The sequence below is a fragment of the Peromyscus californicus genome, unplaced genomic scaffold, assembly GCF_007827085.1.
Source record: "Peromyscus californicus insignis strain IS unplaced genomic scaffold, ASM782708v3 Scaffold_3__1_contigs__length_106647218, whole genome shotgun sequence".
Taxonomy (NCBI): domain Eukaryota; kingdom Metazoa; phylum Chordata; class Mammalia; order Rodentia; family Cricetidae; genus Peromyscus; species Peromyscus californicus.
This window is the reverse complement of record NW_026294551.1, coordinates 17039850-17052837: the sequence shown is the minus strand read 5'-3', so window position 1 is coordinate 17052837 and position 12988 is coordinate 17039850. Positions and strand designations below refer to the sequence as shown.

Here is a 12988-nt window from a genome sequence, read left to right as displayed (position 1 = left end):
GCTGATATACTTTTAAAATTAAACTTAGAAGTACTTCGAATAAAAAATGTCTTAACTTATTTTCCCTGTTTTCTTTTATAGTTTTATATTAAAAGAGCACAACCATGTTTCGGAATAGTCTCAAGATGCTTCTTACTGGTGGGAAATCAAGTCGGAAAAACAGGTCAAGTGGTAAGTGGCTACCCCATACTTACTCTGTGTGATAGTTAGAAGTACAGGCCGTCTTAGGGATCAGAACTCATGCTGCCATGCTTCAAAATTTTATTAAGTAGTTTATTAAATTTGGAACATAAGAAGGTTTACATTCTTATAGACTGTCATATTCTTTATTAGAAGGTAGGACCTTTGAATATTTATCAGCAGCAGTCTGCTAAAGAAAAACTGTGAGGAAAAAGTACTTATTTCTATTTTATGAGAGAATAATGTTTCTAGACATTTATTTATTAAAAACTCTTGACCTATGTTTATTTTAAAAATTAACAAAGGAGTTTATTATAGTAATAGATACTCTTAATGGAGGAAATCATTAAAAATAGGACTGTCCCCATAGATTTATGCAGAAAGATATAATTATAGGCACCATGGTACACCCATATAATTCCAGGATTATGGAGGCTGAAGCAGCAGGCTCATGAGTTCAAGGCTGCTCAGTCTTGACTACCTAGTGAGTTCTAACTCAGCATTGGCTACAGGGTAAGATCCAGTCTCAAAAAGAATTGAATTTTTTTGTTTGTTTGTTTTGGTTTTTTTTGAGACAGGGTTTCTCTATGTAGCTTTGGAGCCTTTCCTGGAACTCATTCTGTAGCCCAGGCTGGCCTTGAACTCACAGAGGTCTGCCTGCCTCTGCCTCCTGAGTGCTGGGATTAAAGGTGTGCACCACTACCGCCCAGCAGAATTGAGTATTTTTTGTAAGTGCTAAAGTTTATGAAGGTTTTTGTTGTTGTAGTTACATGTGTATGTTTGCTTTTATTTTTAAAGAACAGGATAATTTGGGTTTTTAGGTAAAAGAAAACTTTTGGGAGACAATATTGAACAGAAATGTACTAGATATGCTGTTGTTATTAAAGGGTGGTAGACTTTGTACTTTTTATAATGTTTTCAACCTTATTTCTCTTTAGTTTATAAATTTACATTCTTAGTTTATTCATTATCACTCATTTCAAATGTTGTAATTTGTACTGTGATTTCTTGGATCTTCAGGTAGTTACATTTATTAATTTCTAAATATTTGTTGGTTTCCTGATTATTTTATTTTGACAGAAACTTCTACACTAACTAAAGGAAAATGTTTTTTCACTTTATTGATGTCAGTAGTTGTGGCCACAATTCAATTTAGCTCTTTGGTAGACACTGGCTAGATATTTTCCATTCAGCTAAAATAATGCTACCTGGAGTAAGCACAGGACCCACAAGCTGCCTTCCACCTTTGCTGCCAATTGTAAATGGTGGATTCTTAGGTTACCCTCAGCTGCTTTCTCATTGTTCACCTACTGGAGATTCCTAGAACTTCTTCTCAGGTCTATTGTTTGAATAGTTCATAGAACACAGGAAGACAAATTATTTAAAAATGGCTGGTTTGTTACAAGAGAATAGACCCCAGTAAACAGTTCATTGGAAGAGGTGGGTTGGGTGGAAGATTGGGAACAGTCTTGAGCTTCCATATCCTTTTAAAATTTGTCACCTCTCAACACTACCATGTGTTTACCAACCCAAAAGTCCTTGAGCTTGGGCATTTGGGATTTTATGGAGTTTTCATTATGTAAATATGATTGATTTAGTTCAACTCCTCTGCCAAGAAATCAAAGGCCAAGGCTGAGTATAACCTTCTAATCACATAATTTCCCAGAAATAAGGTACCATTTAAGGCTGATCAGCTGACCAAGAGCCACCAGCCACTAGTCATCCCCTTACAAACAAATAAAGCTTAAACATTTGAAAATTTCAGAGATTTTTAGAACTAAGTACTAGGAAACATTACAGAGATCAAATATATATTTGTACACACATTTTTATTGAATTCTAGACTATTTGTATCGTTATCTGATAATCTTTTCTGTATTGTTAAATAGTTTTGGTACTTATTGAGATTTGCTTTTTAATTCACATGGCAAATTTTGGTGAATGTTCTCTATGTACCTAAAAATAATGTAGGTTCTGTATATAGTGTAGATCAGTTCTGTTGATGATAGTCCTGAAATATTTTATATCCTTAGGTATTATTTTTAAATATAGATTGAGAAAGAAGTGGTAAAACACTATCTTACGATTATGGATTTGCTCATTTCTCCTAGTTCCTGACAGTTTTGCTTCATGTTTGGAAGCTATCTTATTAGATAAATTCAAATTCAGGATTCTTATGTCTTCCTGGTGAATTGATTTTCACCGTTATAGAATGTTTCTCTATTTCTAGAAATTCCTGTTGAAAGTTAACTTTGTTTTGTATCAATATACTGCTTCAACCATCTTGATCAATGTTTGCAGTGTTTGCAATATATGATTTGTTTTATTCACTTACTTTGAATACTCGTATGATTGTTATTTGTAGATAGTGGACTTACTTTTCATTCATTCCAGAAAGGTTTTTTTTTTTGTTTTCTTTTTGTGTTAAGGAAACACATTAGTCTACATGAAATCAGGACTGTATCTGGTTTTCAATATGAAACACTGCTTTGTGTTTTTTACTTGTCTTACCTGTTCTGTGCTCCTTTGTTTTCTTTCTTTCTTGTGGTTTTCGGATTGACCAAAACACCTTTTTATTTTTATTTCCTTTAGTAGCTTGAAAATAATGTTCTCTTATAATTTTTAAGTAAGTACTATAAAGATTCAAAAATTGATCCTTAGCTTATCAAAAATTTATATTAATTGGTACTTTGGCCCTTTTCTTGGACAGTGTAAGAGCCTTCAGTTCTTGTTTTATATTTGTATTTTGAGTTCTCTTAAGACATTTTTATTGTATGGTTACTATGGTGAAATATTTGAGCAAAGCATCTTAAGGGAGGAACGCATTATTCTGGCTCCTGGTTGTAGATGTAACCAACCATCTTATCAAATAAGAAACACAGAGCTGATTCAGAGAAGAAAGCCAAGAGGTCAGAACTAAGAGCCTCACCCTTCCTGCTTCAGCGATCCTCTTCAGTCAAGAGAGCTCTCCAAAAGGGACCTACTTCCTGTGTGTATGTCTTTATATACCCTAGCTGTTCTGCCTTCTCATTGGTTGTAAACCCAAACATGTGACTGCCTTGTCACTGCCTGTATGTACCGCCCTCCAGGTCCTTAAAGGCGTGCGCCACCGCCGCCATCACGCACTTGCTATGGCTCTAATAGCTCTGACCCCCAGGCAACTTTATTTATTTATTTATTTATTTATTTATTTATTTATTTTTTTTTTGGTTTTTCGAGACAGGGTTTCTCTGTGTAGCTTTGTGCCTTTCCTGGAACTCACTTGGTAGCCCAGGCTGGCCTCGAACTCACAGAGATCCGCCTGGCTCTGCCTCCCGAGTGCTGGGATTAAAGGCGTGCGCCACCACCGCCCGGCCGGCAACTTTATTTATTAACATACAATTAAAATCACATTTCAGTACAAGTAAAATACCACCACACCTGGTCTAAGGGAATACAGTGTAGGCATGGGAGTGGGAGCACCTCATTAGTGGCAGTGATAACACGAGGTTGCTGCTGCTTCTTTAAGTAGGCACCAGGGCAGAAAGCAGAGAGAGCCAGACCAGTTGGGAGTTAGCTTGGAACATCCTCATCTCTCTCTCCCCCTCTCACTTCTGGGGATCTAACTCAGGGCTTTGTGCATAGTAGGGAAACATAAGCACTCTACCACTCTATACTTCCATCTTTGCCTTTATTTGAAAGTCATTCTCTCTGGGTATCAAACTAGATGGGAAGTTCTTTTTCATTAAGCACTGAAATAGTTTTTTTTTTTATTGTCTTACTGAGTTATAGTGTCTCTTAAGAAACAATAATTCTCATTGTTTGTCCTTTGAACTATTACAGGTGCTAAAATTTTATTTGTCTTTACTTTGGCCATCAGTGTTTGACATGATACACTTAGATGTATAATTTTCTTTATCTTTTCTTACTTGACTTTTGTGAGTTTTGTGTAGATCTCTTTAATTGCAGAAAATCTTGTAGGATGATTGAGTGAATGGGGGACTTTCCTCTTCTATATCAAAGGTTAGCAAACCATGACTTGCAAGCCAAATCTAGCAAGTGTTGTGGTAGCACACACCTCTAATATAATCCCACCACTTGAAAAGAAGAAGCAAGATAATAAGGAATTCAGGGATAGCCTGAGTAACCTACCCAGTGAGTTCAAGATCATCCTAGGCTACATAAGATCCTGTCTCAAAATATCAGAAGGAAAAAAGTTTTATTGAGTACAACCAGATTCTTTCATTTATGTATTTGCTGATCCTATTCATCCATCCAGTGCACATATTCATTATAAATTTTGTTGATTTCTGTTGATCTCAGTGAATCTCTGCTTTTGCAGATGAGTCTTCTACCAATGTTTAGATTTAGTAAATTACTGTCATGGTCATAAATTTTATTAGAGAGTACTAACTTTTGTCATAGAACCCTGTAGCAGATTTCCTTAAGTCTTAGAATGTAGTGAGCTACAGACTGATAATACAAGTACCACCACATCTTCTTTTTAAATACTCATTGTTCCTTCTGCTCTCTTTCCTACCACCAAAGAATTTCACCCCATTCCCATTTTGTCCTTAAGATACATTCAATCAATAAATTATTCTACATTGTTTTCTTTAAAAAATCTTTTCTAATATAATTATCTAGATGTTCTCATAATCATGAATGTTACCTGAAAATTTATAGCAATTGAGTTAATGCTTAAATAAACTGTTTTCTCTGACTTGCTCTTGCCCCTACCTTTTTTTTTTTTTTTTGAGAAGAGGTGTGTACTAAAGATTAAACTCAGGGCATTGCATATGCTAGGTAAGCACTCTACCATTGACCTGTGTTTCCAGCCCAATTTTTATAAAGAACTATTAGAAACTTAGTTTGGCAGAATCTGACCTGTCCTAACTTGTTTATACCTATGTCCTATAAGTATTATTCAGAAAGTTTCTACTTTATACACGTCAGTCTTTATAATACCTAATTTTTTTCTTCATAATCATGACATTGGCCTTGTCTGGAATAGACTTGCTATTTATACTTGAGTCACTTAAAAAAAAAAGTCCTAATTAGCCATTAGAGTTGCACTTGTATTTCACTCTGGCTCACAGTGATTGTTCTTTTGCCTATGCTATTTGAATGTTTATTACCTGTCTTCCCAATGTGAAATTTAATGAAATACTTTGTATTGTTTATGAGCTTTCAGAAATGCTTCCTTACTATAGTTTTTAATTATCTCAAGGATCAGAAATTCATGCATGCTTCCTATTATTCCTGCAATAGTTCATACTGTCTCCATATTTTTATTTATTCATCTATATTTGTATTTCATTGTAAGAGAATGTAAAGAAGTCATGTAGCCAGAATTGTGTTCAGTGAAGCGTGTGTTAGATAAGTTACCTTACATTCACAAGTGTCCTGTGTTTCACAAGGTAACTTTCACATATATTATTTCATTTAATCTTTATAGAAAATTCCAATCCATTTTATGGGTGAGAGGTAAAAACTTTAGCTTAACATTATATAGCTAGTTGGCCTGAGGATATATGTAGTTCAGTGACACATAGTGCATGTGTTTAGCACACAGGTGAAATACAGTCTTTAAATAAGAAACCAATATTGGGTTGATTAGAAGCTCATATTGTTCATGTTTTCTTAAGATATGTTACTAATTGCCTTTGACTTCATTTCCTGTAACTTTTTGCCTTCCTTCACTCTGTTTTAGCCATGTGCCTTCTCCTACTTTGTCTTTTATGCATGTTGTTCCTTATGTTTAGGTGTTTGTTAGGTCCATTCCTTCATTAAGGCCATAACTTGATGTCATCTTCTCATTGAGGTCTTTCCTGGCCACCAGATCTAACACTATCCCCTTTTTACATTCCTCTTAATTTTTGCCCTCTCTCTTTTTGTCTCTGTAGCAAAAATAACTTTTTATCTTAAATATGTCTTATTTTCCTGCTCTATTATTTATTTTTACTTTAGGAACATACATTTTATGACCACCACCACCCTCAATCTTCTACCCCTCTTGACAGGGTCTCATTTTGGAGCCCTGAGTGCCTTGGAACTTGCTGTATAGACCAGAATGGCCTTGGACTGCCTCCAGGTGCTGGTATTAAAAGGCATACACCACCATGCCTGGGCAGTTCATTTTGTTTTCAGCTGTTGTATCTTGTTTGTAACATAGCAAGTGCTTAGTAATGTTTGTTTTATGAATAAATAACATTTTAAGAAAAATAACTGTGTTATCAGTGTATATAAACTATATTTGGTCACAGTAGCACACAACTGTAATCACAGCTATTCAGAAGGCTGAGGCAGGGGTAACTTTTTAGCCCAGTAGTCAGAGACTAGCCTGGGCAGCTTATCAAGATACATCCAGAAAGAAAGAAAACAAAGGATTATAGTAATCTCACTGTTAAGAGATGATGAGGATAAAGAAGTGATCATAGGGATGAAGAGGTGTGGTGGTAGCCCTCAGAGGCTATCTGGTGAAACCTTACTCAGGGTCAGAGATTCTGAGCTTGCTTTACCCAGCAGGGCTGCATAATGGGGTGATTTGTCCAGGGGTATGGTTACCAGGTGTTTGGAAGGGTCTACACTTGTCAGTACTTTGTGCTTTGATCTTGCAAGGGGGAGGTCTTTTGTCTCTGCTCTTTGCATATTATAAAAAGTTCTTTTGAATAAACCTCAGGGCAACTAGGTATTGATCTAGGGCCCTCCTGAAGCTATCCTGTGTCTCTGTCTTTCTTATTGTCTCTTTATATCTTTCTATCAGTCGTTTCCTCATTCCTTTCTCCTCCCCTCAAGAACCCTTTGACAGGTCAGTTGAAGCTGGACTCTGGCAGACTCCCACAAAGAGGCAGAGGAGACATGAGGAAGTGGTCTAGATAGTGTGTTTACTACAGTGGTTGGGAAGTGAAAGGAACAAGAGGAAATAAATCATTTGTTCTGGAGTTTCTGGCTGCAGACGGGCTAGTTTCTGCACTGCATTGTTTCAGGCCCATGTAATATGCACAGTGATCATATATTTAGTGATTTGCTGTCTAGAAACATGTACTACATTTTTTTCCCATTGTAATTCACCTTCATTTCCTGGGCTCATTTCAGATTCTTTTTTTTTTTTTTTAATAATTACTTTATTTTTATTTTATGTGCATTGGTGTTTTGCCTGTGTGTATGTCTGTGTGAGGGTCCCCTGGAACTGGAGTTACAGACAGTTGTGAGCTGCCATGTGGGTTCTGGGAATTGAACCTGGGTCCTCTGGAAGAGCAGTTGTTAGAATTCTGCCGCTCTAGCTATATAACTGCACATACACAGTTCAGTAGCTAAGGAAAGGGTCTTACGCCTTCGCAGCACCCGCACCGTGCAGGGGAATCCTTAAAAAGCAGGTCACAGACTCCTCCTCTCTCTTCTGCTCCCCCCCCCCCCCCCCCCCCCCCCCCCCCCGCCCTTTCTAATAAAACTGCTGTCTTCCTTCTCTATCAGCAAGGATGGAAACTGCAAACTCTGTAACAATCTATAAAAGCAAACAATCTATAAAAGCTGCCACATGGGTGCTGGGAATCGAACTCCGGTCCTTTGAAAGAACAGCCAATTCTCCCTAGCTCCTTAAATTCTTATTAAAACATGAGGATTATTTTTCCTTAGGACTCTAAAAAACAGTTTGATACTGTAAGTTCTTTTAGTGGCACACTGTAATATTTTAGCCCAAAGATTTTTTTTTCACTGTCTGCTTTTATAGATTGTTACAGAGTTTGCAGTTTCCATCCTTGCTGATAGAGAAGGAAGACAGAGGAAACTGTAGAGTTTACGCTGTCAACACAAGCCTTTTTTTTGTGACCCATTTTTAAAAACAATTTAAAGGAAATGAGTTTCTATCCATAGTAGTTTCTCTCTGTCCTCAGCTTTTATAAGGTGATTGAGATTAACACAGTAATTTCTTTCTGCTGATTGGAGTTCTTTGATAAAGCTTCCATAAAGTGATTAATTCAAGCTCATATGTTGTATTTATTTTTAAGGATTGAATGAATCGTCTTGTAGCTAGACTGGTCTCAGACTTGTACTATAGCTCCTGTGTCCTTCTCCCAAGTGTAACAGTTGCATAAAGATATACATCACCAAGCTCAACATCTGTTTTTTTTTAATATTTCAGGATTAAGTTTTATTAGCATAAAACATATCCCTGTTAAAATCTAGTTTACTAAGTGTGACCCTGTGCAAGTTACTTTAAAAACCAAACTATTTTGTCAGTTGTAAATGGTGACACTGTTTACTGTGTCGTCATCACCTGTGTCAGACTGTTGGCTGCCACCTCATAGGTATAGTTCAAAAAGGCAGTGAGTGACTGCTAGCAATTTCAGAGGACTGTTCTGTGTAGACCCTCAGCCAGAAGCAGGCATTTGTCCCTGCTTCCCCTCACTAGGACTGCACTGCATTTCTTGACACTAAAGCAGAGAAAGCTTTCTGATGAAGAGGTCAGTGTGCTTCATCCCTCTTGTCATTTTAAAAAGAAAAGGCTTTGCATGACCCCAGACATTTTTTTCCTATTCTGGTTTGGTGTGTATCTCAAAGCAGGATGGCAGTTTTAAGAATTAGACAGGGTGGCTTGCTAAATGTTCCTTGGTAAAAAGCAAATTTTTGAAAAATATTAAGTTGAGCCATTTGAACTGATTTAATTTGGCATTATTGCCACAGATCAGTTACTTTAAAAAATCCAAGTATAAGCCCAATATTCTTTTAATCTCAGCACCCTGAGGTAAAAGCAGGTAGATTTCTGTAAGTTCAAGGCTAGTCTGGTCTACCTGATGATTTTCAGGACAGCTAGAAACAAAAACTGAAAACAAACAAATCCAAGTACATATCAGATATATTATTTACAATTCTATATTAATAAATGTGTACAATGAATAAAAATACTTAAAAGAGTAGATTCTGGTTTCTCATTTTAAGAAGGGATTTAAATAACAAGTTAAACATTTAATTTTGTTTCTTATGGTATATTTTATGTCACATTTTGATACAGTGCATTTACTAAGATAAAATAATAGTTTTAATACTATAAAGTTTTTCACTTGAATATATCAAGTTTTTTTTGTTTAAGAAATTTAAATATTTTAAGTTTTTTTTTTTTAAAGCCTCCGTTCAATGTGGATTGACCCTAAATTTGCCATCCTCTTGCCTCAATTTCCTGAGTGCTGGGATTATAGATGTATGCCACCATGCCTGGCTTAAATTAAAAACAAAACAAAAAGAAACTTTGATTCTAGATTTCTGTCTCTGCAAATTTGTGGTACCATTTTATGGTTACCATGCATACTCAAATATATATTCCTGCGTATTTGTTCTCATCCTCCCTCCCCTCTCTTCTATGGTTTAAAGATAGAGTTCATACAGTCATTCTCCTGTTACCATCTCTCAAGTGCTATGATTATAAGTGTGCAGTAAACAGTTCCATGACTGTTGGTATTTTATTTATAGGAATTTTAGTAAAAATCTACATATGTACTCTATTTATGAACTCATAATAATAGAATGTGAATGGTAAAACCAAGAAGTGGGTGAGATGCAGAAAGGAAAAGAAACTGATTTTAATTTTTTGAAACAATATTTCACAATGTATCCATTGCTGGCTTAAACTTACTGTGTAGTCCAGGTTGATCTTGAAATTGTAGAGATCCTCCTGCCTCAGTTTCCTGAGTACTGAGATTGCAGGCATGCCCCACCGCACTAGGCTTCTTTTTAAGTTTTATGCACAGCAATCATAGACTCCTTGTCTTTCAGGATCCCTAGATTATACTTCTATAAATAGACATTTTTATTTTCATGATTACTTTAAAGAAAACCAGAAACAAACAAAAAATTCTATCTTAAAAACAGGTCCCATACTTATTCTCACACTGTTTCTGTAGGATAGCTTCTCTTGGATTTATTTGACTCCCTGGATAAAATAGGCTAACATACTTTCCCCCAGATTTAGAGTCATGTTTGGCTTTCTTTTCTCTCTTTCTTTCTTTCTTTCTTTCTTTCTTTCTTTCTTTCTTTCTTTCTTTCTTTCTTTCTTTCTTTCTTTCTTTCTTTTTTAAAGTTTTTGCAATCTATCTTGCTATAAAAATTCTGGTTCTGATACTGGGTGGTGGTGGCGCACACCTTTAATCCCAGCACTCAGGAGGCAGAGCCAGGCGGATCTCTGTGAGTTCGAGGCCAGCCTGGTCTACAGAGCGAGATCCAGGACAGGTTCCAAAGCTACACAGAGAAACCCTGTCTCGAAAACAACAACAACAACAAAAAAATTCTGGTTCTCTGTGAGTTCGAGGCCAGCCTGGTCTACAGAGCGAGATCCAGGACAGGCTCCAAAGCTACACAGAGAAACCCTGTCTCGAAAAAAACAACAAAAAAATTCTGGTTCCGTGCGAGCGCGCGCGCGCGCGCACACACACACACACACACACACACACACACACGCACGCGCACGCACGCACGCACGCACGCGCACACACACACACACACACACACACACACACACACACACACACACACGTGCACGCGTGCATCCATGGAGGCCAGAGGAGGAAGCTAGGTATCCTCCTTTATTTCTTATTTGTAGTATTCCCTTGAGTCTCAGTCTCTCATTGGACCTGGAGCTCACTATTCTTGCTAGATTGACTAGTCAGCAAGCTCTGGAGATCTTGTCTCAGTGAATAAGATGGAGAGCACTAGAGGAAGGCCTTAGGCTTCCACACTCACTCTCACATCTGTGTGTGTATACTCCCATACACATGCACCCCCCCAAACAAAGTTTAACAGGCTTCCTTTAGCAACAGCTCTCCATCTCTGGTGATAAGAATGTTTCTTTAATCTTGGGATATTAGAAGGTACCTTTCATACTGAAGTTTTCTCTCCTTTCCAGAAGGAAAATGAAAGTCAGAGTGCCTTTCCTGTGTCTGCTGTTTTCAAAGTCCCTATAACTCAAAGAAATCTTTATGACAAAGTAGCATTTTCGGCATAGCAATTCTGTGATTCAAACTTATCATGAAAATATTGGTTAATATAGTCTGTAGGATATTTCATTAGTGAAATACTAGTGGTTAAAATATTTGATAAATACAACACATTTTTCTATAAATTTTTTTTACTGTCTTCACATAAATAATATAGTATTAAAATATCCTATATGTGAAGATTTAAACTTAGAAAACACTTTTGTTCCTCTTGTCATATAACTGATTCAGATTCAGCAAATCTTAATTATTTATTTGTTTGTTTATTGTGTTCTTTGACATCCAGCTTAAGACCACCTATATGGTAGGCAAGCAATGCACCACTGAGCTATGTATTTATCCCTTTTTCCTACTTTTGATTCTGAAGCAGGGAATGCTGCTTTGTTGCCAAAACTGGCCTTGAACTTCCTCTGTTGTGGTGGCTGACCTTGTACTTAATCCTTCTGCCTTAACTTCCCAAGTAACTCTGATTATAGGCTTGACCTAATGGGCCCAGATAGCATAAACTTATTAAATATTTACTATGAATGATGTTAAATTCTTTCATCAAAATTGCACGCAAGTATTATATTAAATAGTTGTATTAGCTTGAAATGTGTATTAAAACTGGAAATTTTGAGATGATTTCCTTATTTGCTTGATACAGATTTTAATTGGAAGAGCTGGTAGTTTTGATTAAGCAAGACTGTATTAAGCAAAATTTATAGTTATTGTAAGATTGCTTAGAATGTAGTCAATGCCAGACAAAAGATTTTACTAGGAATAGATAATCTCTTTTCTGTCTTGTACCCTCAGTGCATCATAACATAATGCTTCATAATGAATGTCTCTCAGTTGATGCTAATTTTCTGAGAAATTCTCATTATTCTAGTCTTTTGCTATTAGTGTATATATATATATTTTTTTTGGTTTTTCGAGACAGGGTTTCTCTGTGTAGCTTTGCGCCTTTCCTGGGACTCACTTGGTAGCCCAGGCTGGCCTCGAACTCACAGCGATCCGCCTGCCTCTGCCTCCCGAGTGCTGGGATTAAAGGCGTGCGCCACCATCGCCCGGCTTTTTTTTTTTTTTTTTTTTTTTTAGTCACTTTGAACTAGTTTAGTAACTCTAACATGGGACATATTAGGTCAGGTACAGTAATCACATGAATATTCAGTAGATGCCGAAAAAGCCTATGAGCAGGTTTAACGTGCCTTCAAGATGAAAGCCCAGAATAAACATGTCAATATAATAAAGGCTGTTCATAGAAAACCTATAGCCACCATTATACTGAATGTATTTCCCTAGAGTAAGAATTGAGAAAAGGGTGTCTACTCTTTCTGTTTTTATCCAGTATATTTCTTGAATGCATTGCCAGAACAATAAGGCAAGAAAAAGAAATACAATACAATTTGGAACTAGGTGTGGTGGCTGACACCTAGATCCCTATACTTGAGAGAATGAGGCAGGATGATTGCTGTTTGTTAAAGTCTACATAGTGAATTCCAGGCCAACCTGGATTTTACAGTGGGACTGTCAAACAAAACAAACAACCCCCTCAAAAGGATGCAAGTAAAAAAATGGAGAACTAAAAATGTACCTATTTACATGTGATAGAAGGTCCTAAAGACACCACCAAAAACCTCTTAAATCTGATAAACATTTTCAGCAAAGCAGCAGGATGAAAAAACCCGTAAAATTTATTAACTCTTTTATATAAACCATTATTGAACATACTGAGAAAGCAGGAAATAAATCTGATATATGATGGTAATATCAAAGAAATTGAAGAAGACACTAGAATAGGAAAAACCATCTCATGTTCATTGGTTAGCAGAATTAATATTGTTAAAATAGCTATGTTA

General features: G+C 36.5%; 1 protein-coding gene across 11 annotated transcripts in view; it reads left to right on the top strand.

Annotated features, from left to right (window-relative positions):
• Tanc2 (tetratricopeptide repeat, ankyrin repeat and coiled-coil containing 2) overlaps positions 1-12988 on the top strand; it is a 314497-nt gene that overhangs the window by 39187 nt on the left and 262322 nt on the right. For all 11 annotated transcript variants that reach the window (XM_052756540.1, XM_052756535.1, XM_052756531.1 and 8 more), the window contains exon 2: positions 82-171. In XM_052756540.1, the coding sequence (XP_052612500.1) occupies positions 105-171 (67 nt within the window). In that variant the 5' untranslated portion in view covers positions 82-104. The remainder of the gene's footprint in view (positions 1-81; positions 172-12988) is intronic.